At 47.3% G+C, this 8961-nt stretch overlaps 1 protein-coding gene across 1 annotated transcript; it reads right to left on the bottom strand.

The window, feature by feature from the left end:
* Positions 1 to 1441: 1441 nt before the first annotated feature.
* LOC123080986 (transcription factor PCL1) lies at positions 1442 to 2987 on the bottom strand. Its single transcript, XM_044503946.1, has one exon. It carries the CDS (start codon positions 2724 to 2726, stop codon positions 1881 to 1883), a length of 846 nt encoding a protein of 281 aa, XP_044359881.1. The 5' UTR covers positions 2727 to 2987; the 3' UTR covers positions 1442 to 1880.
* Positions 2988 to 8961: the final 5974 nt, after the last annotated feature.

The raw sequence follows: 8961 nt of genomic DNA, 5'->3' as shown, positions 1-8961 counted from the left end.
GATACGAGGAAGGCTGAACGAGCGGCCGTACGTGCTGGGCCACGGGCACGTGATGAGCCAAGAAAGGGAAAACCAGCGATGCAAACGTGGATCGGGAAATGTTGAGCCGTGGATGACTACACGATCGAGCAGTGCGTGCGCGACTGGCCGAAGCTTCGGCCGGTCCGCCGGTACCCAACGTTTCCCTTGGAAATATCGTAGCTTCGAATCTCAGATTACACTGAAAACGGTGCTGAAAATCCGAATAAGTCTGAAGGCTTGGGACTGGTGTAATCAAGAAGAAAGAAGTGTAGTTCAGACAGCACACAGGTGATGGATAACGCACGGGCTGGAGACACACATACAGAGATACATACGTGCACTTTTCTCCTCCTCTCGTCAGCTGCAGCTACAGACGAGCATCACAGGTCCCGGTCTCTGTCAGACACCCCACTTGCAGGCCCATATGGCCACATCTTTCTCGATTTCGTCCCAATCTTTATCCACGACGCCAGACCAGCCGGTACACTAGTGGAGCCAGACCGCGATGCCGGAATCTATATCATTGAACGGATCACAGAATTTCAGCTTCCTGAAACGCATTTGGACTCTCATCTTGTGCTACTGAATGTGTGCTGCTGTAGCCGCAACCATCTTGGGAAGGAAAATTTGGTCAGGACAAAAGCAAACGCGTCGCTTCAGAGAGCAGCAAGGATCTTCTTCTTCTTGTCTGGGATGGTTTAGGCGCAACAACCTGCTGAGGTGGGAAAATGTATGTGCCTAAATTTGGACAGAGATCCCAGTCGGTTCTTTGCCTGAATTTTGGACCCAGAAATGGTAGGTTGGTCAGGACATGACAACATTCGGTACCAGATCACAGTCCTAATTTCCTTTGCTGGGTTTCAGATTGGGACTTTCTCCTTCCCTGCCCGAAATGGGAGCTGCAGCTAAGATGTACAGTTAGTTGTACATCAGATCACAGATTACATCACAGCCAGTTCCAAGTTAGTTCCCTCTCTGAACATCAGATCCCAAAATGGTTGATAAGAGCGACAACATTCGGTTCAACATCACAATGCTAATTTTCTTTCTAGTAATTGGGATTTTGTCTTGCCCTGTCATGCCCAAAATGTGCAGTTCCAGCAGCAGAGCGCATGCTTAAGTTAGGAAAGAGATCACAGCCAGTACCAATTTTGATATTCAGGTCCCAAAATGGCCGGACAGGACACATTCACAAGTACAAGATCACTGTTTCAGTGGAGAGATCGAACACGCTCTTTGCATTGATCTGGGGGGTACATATACAGTTGGATCAGAGGGCGTCTGGGCCACGATGGTGATCGTGGGAGGCCATGATCGAGGTGGAGGAACGTGTGTGCTTCAGGGGAAAACTGCACACACGCATGCTACACTAGTCTATACCGTAGACTACGTACAAAGCTCACACTCATACATACATGTAGGTTATCAATCACAATCCTAATTCCCTTGTTGGGCTTCATATTATGATCTTGCCACTGCCCAAAATGGGGGCAGCAGTTCAAGATTCGCAGTTCCAGCAGCAGTATTACATACATACACAAACAGAGCACACACTCTGTAACACTGTTCTTATTGCTAATCTTCTTATCCCGGGAACTTCACTTCAGCTCCCCTTGTTAATTAATCTTCTTCTTCTTCTTCTTAACAATTATGCCCAGCCGCAGCTGTGAACTGATTGACTGATCGAGACACACACAGGCCTATGCTAGACTGACGATGGATCTTGGACTGACTGACCGACTGATTACAGGTTACAATTACAACTTCTGTTGACTGACTGATGAGCAGGAGCAAACACACAAGCAGAGAGAAGCAGAGCATCTGTTGATGACTGAATCTGGACCGATCTTTATCTTCACCTACTGGTCGCCGTGGTGGTAGTGCGGGTAGGAGGAGACGCCGCCGCCGTGGCCGTGTCCGCCATACCCGTTGTAGACGGCGTGGCCGCTGTGCTGCTGCTGGTAGTAGCCGCCGTGGCCGGCGGCGACCCCGCCCATGGGCGCGGGGTGGTGGTGGTACATGGCGGGGGCCATGGCGGCGGCGTGGGGCACCTGGGGCTCGCGCAGGCTGGGCGGCACGGGCGTGGAGGCGAAGATGTGGTCGGAGGCGGAGGGCCCCTCGTTGGAGAGGCCCTGCATCCGCTTGACGTAGAGGCGGTACTTCTGGAGGTGGCTGGCGACGTTCTCGCGGGTGAGCCCCTCCACGTTCATCAGCTGCATGATGGTCTTGGGCACGGCGCTCTTGATGCCCAGGTGCGCCACCACCTCCACGAACCGCTTGTGCAGCTGCGGCGTCCACACCAGCCGCGCCCGCTTCGCCGCCGCCGACTTCTCCCCGGCCGACTCGGCAGAGTTGTTGTCCCGGTTGCCGCTGTCATCCCCAGCCGCCGCCCCCTTGCCGGGGAAGGAGGGGAAGGATGCGCCGTTGGCGCCGGTGCCGGCGTGGCCGTTGCCGGAGGAGGCGGAGCGGAGGCGGGACACGGTGGCGGAGGACGCGTGGTGCACGTCGAGGAGCGTGCGCCCCGGCTCCGGCGGGATGCGGAACGCCGCGGCGAGCCCCGGCGGCACCAGCGGCTGCGAGAGCGGGGTCAGCTCGTCGCACCCCGGCAGCCCCGTCTCCCACTCCGTCACCCGCCCGTCGTACCCGCCATATCCTCCCCCGCCTCCCCCGAAGTCAAAATCGTAGCCGCCGGCCTCCTCCCCCATGGCTTGGATTGGATTGGACGGATTGGATCCCCAACCCAATCAAGAAGCCAAAAAATTCAACCCAACCCAGCCGAACCTCTCAGCTCCAATCCAGCCCCGACGAATCACCCGATCAGCAGGCTTACCCTCGCCATCTCCGTATCATCTAGTTCTACCTGCCGGGCTAACTCCGGCGGCCGGCGGCGGTGGGTGGGTGGAGGGTGGAGGGGGGAGGGGGGAGCCTAGCCAAGCAGGGGAAGAAAGAAGATATTTTTGTGGGGCGAGATGAGGTGGGCGGGGGCGGGGGATAATTTAATGGCCGCAAAAGGGAATAAAGCGCAGATCGGGATGGCCACGTGGACCGGTCACCGCGATATTTTCGATACGCTTTTCCCATCGCGGTCGTCCTTTCCGCATGGCACGATCGTAATTTCCCGTGCGCTCCCCGGCCGACGTGGACCGGCGATGCCGCCTCGAGATCCGTGCGCTGCCCGATCGGACGCCCACGTCGCTTTCTCTCATGCGATTCCGTTGGTGGCCTGGACTGGCCCGGGGTCGCTCTCGGGCGGCCCATTTTTAGTTTTGTAGGGGGAGACTTTTGCTTAGCCTGCCCGGTCAAGCTCAGGCCAGCAATAAAAAGTGATTTCCCTTGTGCTTGCTTATTGGAATCCAAATTCCTTTCTTGCGCATGGATGGTGGATAGATTCTGCCTAGCTTGTCTGCAATAATGCCCAATATTCTTTGGGCCTTTCTTGGTATAAAGTTCCGACGATAGATATTTTTGTTAGGATATTTTGACTAGGATATTTAATTTGCGCATTAAGGATCATTTTTTTTGCATTATCAATATATATACGAAGTGTTTTCAGATGAATATTGTAAATGTTGTGGAACCAAAACTCATTTTATATGGAGTTAGAGACCGCGTGTTAATTGAGGAGGCGCGTGAGAAACAAATGTTTTTTTTACTTTGTTTTCATGGCGCGCTTTTCTTGTCTTAGGGATGGGTTTTGAGACCTTTCTAACCTTATTTGAAAATAAGTATGGACCAGTCCAACGATGATTACATATTTCTTTGGGATTTATATGTACAACCGGACCACAAGATTACAATTGATTCTATTCCGTTGTGTTGCCCCTCTCAGCACATTTTGGAGCACAACCTTTTGCCCGCTCAAACTTGCTAGCAAAAAATTTGATTGATAGAGTTTTCAGAGACTCAATCGTATCAAGGAGATACACCAGCAAGGAGTGGCTCTTGAAAAAAAGCAATTAGATGGGCCAGATAGAATGATCCTTTTATGTGAAATACTTCGGTTGCCAATTTTATGTCCAAATATTCACTCGTACCACGAAATGAGTAAGCTGGCAAACTTACTTCGTATACCCAAATTTCTAATTACCAGCTCATGGAATGACTCTGTTACAGTGAAAGTCTTTTCACTTTTCGTTCAAAAAAATCGTCCGGATCAAAATCCGTGTATATGAAGGATATATAGAATTTATTTTGTGTGGACTAGCTTTAAATCCCGAGGCTTTTTATGAGGTCCCATAGATATTTTCGTATGCGACCATGGACATGGAAAATGTTTGACTACATGGCTTGATTCATCTCTTTAGTTTTGAGATGTTTTTCTTTGGAATAAATTTTTGTTTACTAATTATAGGGCTTTGTCTTACATAACCCAACTTATAAGGCCATGTTGGATATTTTGGTGTTTCTGGATTAACATCGGAGAAATTGATTTTCACCACCGTCTTCACCCGTGGCACGTCTACTTTCACCACCGTCTTCCCGCACGCTTTCCTGGTGGTCTCGATGGTGATGTGAACCCCAGATATTTCTTCAAGATTCGTGTTCCGCCCGATCACGCGGTCACGTGTCACACTTTTTCTTATGTGATTCCGTGGTGGCCTGGTGTCCCTCTCGGCCAGCCCCTTCTTATTTTGGAGGGAATACTTTTGCTTGCCCTGTCAAGTTCAAACAAGCATCTATATATATCCCACAACTAGCAATAAAAGTGCTTTCTCCTTTGCTTATTGGAATCAAAATTCTTGCATATGGTGGATAGATTCTAGCATGTGTGCATTAATGTCCAATATACTTTAGGCCCCTTTTGAATAAAGTTGCCATGATATTTTTCCTAAGATATTTTCTCTCTGAATTTTAATTTTTCCATTGAGGGTCATTTTTTCCGTTATCACTACATATTAATATAATTTTTATAGAGCTAAAGAAATAATTTAAATCACGTATAAACTGAGGGGCACTGGAGAAACAAATGTATTTCACTTCGCTTTTATGTCCTACTTTTCTTGTCTTGCAGGGTGGGCTTTGAGACTTTTCTAAGCTTAATTTAATATAATGATAGATAGTTCATACTTATTCTGGACGGTCCAACAGTGATTTGGACTGCAAATATTTCTTTGAGATTTGTGTACAACCGGATCACACGAACACGCTGGCTTAGGGTTTCGACCTCCTTCTCAAAAAAGAAAAAGAAAAAAGAAAGATCCTACTCCTTTTTATATGATTATATTGTGTTGTCCCTCTTGGCCCATTTTGGGTTACAACATTTTGTCCGTTCAAACTCAATCTCTCAAATAAGTTGATTAACGGAGCTTTCACTAACTCAAAGTATCATCGGGAAACAACAGCAAAGAGTTGATCCTACAGAAGACATTAGTTGGGCTAGATAGAACAATCATTTATGCAAAATATTTGAATTATCATTGTATTTCCAATTATTGACTTGTAACATTTTTTTGAAAAGGAGGTCATCCCCCGGCCTCTGCATTCAAGAGATGCATGCGGCCACTTTATTAAAAACGACGAATCGAACAAAGTCTGGTCTGCAAAGTACAACTCACAAAAGGAGCAAAGAAATAAAGAGTACAAAGCTCAAAGCCGCATCCGGCTGGACGGAGATACACTAAGGACCTATCCTATGCAGTGACCGCCATCCAAACCGGTTGAAAAAAACCCGTGCTGCCATCTTCCATCGGTTGCACCCAGTAGCCAGCTGCTCCCTGGAGGCCGTAGGAGTGAGCAATGACCACATACGGATCCATGCCGTACCCCTGAATATAACCTGCAAGAAATTAAGCATAGGTCTTCTGCTAAAAATCATATCATTCCTGCAGTTCCATATAGCCCAAAGAAGTGCGCATATTCCAATCCGAATATTGGACGAGATATGAGTAGTCACCCCATTTAGCCACGTTCCAAACAATGTTTCAATGCTATTTGGAGGAATAATATTAAAGGCTACATGAACAGACCGCCAAAGTAACTTCGCGAGAGGGCAATTAAGAAATAGATGTTGTATTGTTTCATCATGAACACAAAAACAACAACGCGAGCTACCTACCCATCTCAGCTTTAATAAGTTATCTTTGGTAAGGATCACTTGTTTGTGAACAAACCACATAAAAATCTTAATTTGTAAGGGAACCTAACTCGCCAAATGTGAAGCGATCGTGGGATTGGGCCAAAGATCTAAGTACATCGACTTAACCGTGAACACTCCGTTACTCGTTAGCTTCCAGTTGAAAGAGTCTCCCTGATCTGATAGGTGAACTTCCATTAACCTCCTGACTAAGTGTAGCCAAGAGAGGTCCATCGTTCTGAAGGAAATATGCCCTAGAGGCAATAATAAAGTTGTTATTTATATTTCCTTATATCATGATAAATGTTTATTATTCATGCTCGAATTGTATTAACCGGAAATTTAGTACATATGTGAATACATAGACAAACAGAGTGTCCCTAGTATGCCTCTACTTGACTAGCTCGTTGATCAAAGATGGTTATGTTTCCTGACCATAGACATGTGTTGTCATTTAATGAACGGGATCACATCATTAGAGAATGATGTGATGGACAAGACCCATCCGTTAGCTTAGCATAATGATCGTTAAGTTTTCTTGCTATTGCTTTCTTCATGACTTATACATATTCCTCTGACTATGAGATTATGCAACTCCCGAATACCGGAGGAACACCTTGTGTGCTATCAAACGTCACAACATAACTGGGTGATTATAAAGATGATCTACAGGTGTCTCCGAAGGTGTTTGTTGGGTTGGCATAGTTCAAGATTAGGATTTGTCACTCTGTGTATCGGAGAGGTATCTCTGGGCCCTCTCGGTAATGCACATCACAATAAGCCTTGCAAGCAATGTGACTAATGAGCTAGTTGTGGGATGATGCATTACGGAGCGAGTAAAGAGACTTGCCGGTAATGAGATTGAACTAGGTATGAGGATACCGATGATCGAATCTCGGGCACGTAACATACCGATGACAAAGGGAATAACATATGTTGTTATGCAGTTTGACCGATAAAGATCTTCGTAGAATATGTAGGAGCCAATATGAGCATCCATGTTCCGCTATTGGTTATTGACCGGAGATGTGTCTCGGTCATGTCTACATAGTTCTCGAATCCGTAGGGTCCGCACGCTTAACGTTCGATGATGATTTGTATTATGAGTTATGTGATTTGATGACCGAAGTTTGTTCGGAGTATCGGATGAGATCACGGACATGACGAGGAGTCTCGAAATGGTCGAGAGGTAAAGAATCATATATTGGAAGGTTGCATTAGGACATCGGAATGGTTCTGAGTGATTCGGGCATTTTTCCGGAGTACCGGGAGGTTACCGGAACCCTCCGGGAAAAGATATGGGCCTTATGGGCCATAGGAGGGAGGCTAACCAGCCCACAAGGGGCTGGTGCGCCCCCCACAAGGGCGGAGGCCGAATTGGACTTGGGAAGGGGGCGCCACCCCCTTTCCTTCTCCTACTCCCTCTCCTTCCCCTTTTCCCCCTCCGGTAGAAGGAAAAAAGGTTGGGGCCGAATCCTACTAGGACTGGAGTCCTAGTAGGACTCCCCTCTCCCTGGCACGCCCCTTGTTGGCCGGCCTCCTCCTCGTCTCCTTTATATACGGGGGCAAGGGGGCACCCCAAAGGGACAATAGACAATTGTCTTAGCCGTGTGCGGTGCCCCCCTCCACAGTTACACACCTCGGTCATATCGTCGTAGTGCTTAGGCGAAGCCCTGCGCCGGTAACTTCATCATCACCGTCACCATGCCGTTGTGCTGATGAAACTCTCCCTCGGCCTCAGCTGGATCAAGAGTTCGAGGGACGTCACCGAGCTGAATGTGTGCAGATCACGCAGGTGCCGTGCGTTCTGTACTTGGATCGGTTGGATCGCAAAGACGTTTGACTACATCAACCGCGTTACTAAACGCTTCCGCTTTCGGTCTACGAGGGTACGTGGACACACTCTCCCCACTCGTTTCTATGCTTCTCCTAGATAGATTTTGCATGATCGTAGGAATTTTTTTGAAATACTACGTTCCCCTACTAGAGACCTCCTAAACTGCATATTCAAAGGTACCGTCTGCATCACCGTTGCTATGTAATCTTCCTTACGTTGAGCAATATGATACAGGGAAGGATATTGGAGAGCTAGCGGTGTGTCATCTAACCACGTATCCTCCCAAAACCTTGTTGTTGTTCCGTCCCAATAATAAGCTTCACCCTATGGAAGAAGGTTTCTTTCACTCTCACGAGTCCCTTCCAAAATGGTGAGTCATTAGGTCTTACAGTAACCTGGGCTAGAGTTTTGGAGTGCAAATATTTATTGCGTAGGATTTGTGCCCACCTTCCTTTGGAATGCTGCGATAATCTATAAAGCCATTTGCTCAACAAGCACTTATTTTTCACCTCGAGGTTCTCGATCCCAAGACCCCCCTGGTCTTTTGGTCGACAAATAATATCCCATCTTGTCTGGCGATATTTTTTCTTAATAGAAGGATCAATCCGCCAGTATGACTTTATAGAGGGCCAACCCCCCAAATTTCTTGCTCATGAAATGACTCTGTTGCAACAAAAGGTCTGTCCACTTTTCTAAGATATTTTCCTTGGGTCAAAATCCTTGTCTATGATCCCCGCAAAAAAAAATCCCTGTATACGAACAATATATTATTTTGTATACACTAGCTTTAAATCTAGAGGCTTTTTATGAGGTTCCATATTATTTTCGTGTGCGGCAATCGACATGGAAAATGTCTAACCGCATGGCTTGATTCATCTGTTCGCTTAGAGATGTTTTTTTTTTGGTTGCATGGAATGCATTTAAGTTTATGAATGATAGAGTTTCTTTTTTAAATGATACCCCCCCCCCCACACACACATATATAGGAGCATCTCCAGCCGCACCCCCAGCAGGCCCTCCCCAGACGTTT

This window comes from Triticum aestivum, chromosome 3D (assembly GCF_018294505.1).
Source record: "Triticum aestivum cultivar Chinese Spring chromosome 3D, IWGSC CS RefSeq v2.1, whole genome shotgun sequence".
Lineage (NCBI taxonomy): Eukaryota > Viridiplantae > Streptophyta > Magnoliopsida > Poales > Poaceae > Triticum > Triticum aestivum.
Note: the sequence above shows the minus strand (reverse complement) of the source record. Positions and strands in the feature narration are given on the sequence as shown.

What these genes read in the sequence shown, in the direction of transcription:
- LOC123080986 (XM_044503946.1), bottom strand. Translation starts at nt 2,726, where the DNA reads ATGGGGGAGGAGGCCGGCGGCTACGATTTTGACTTCGGGGGAGGCGGG.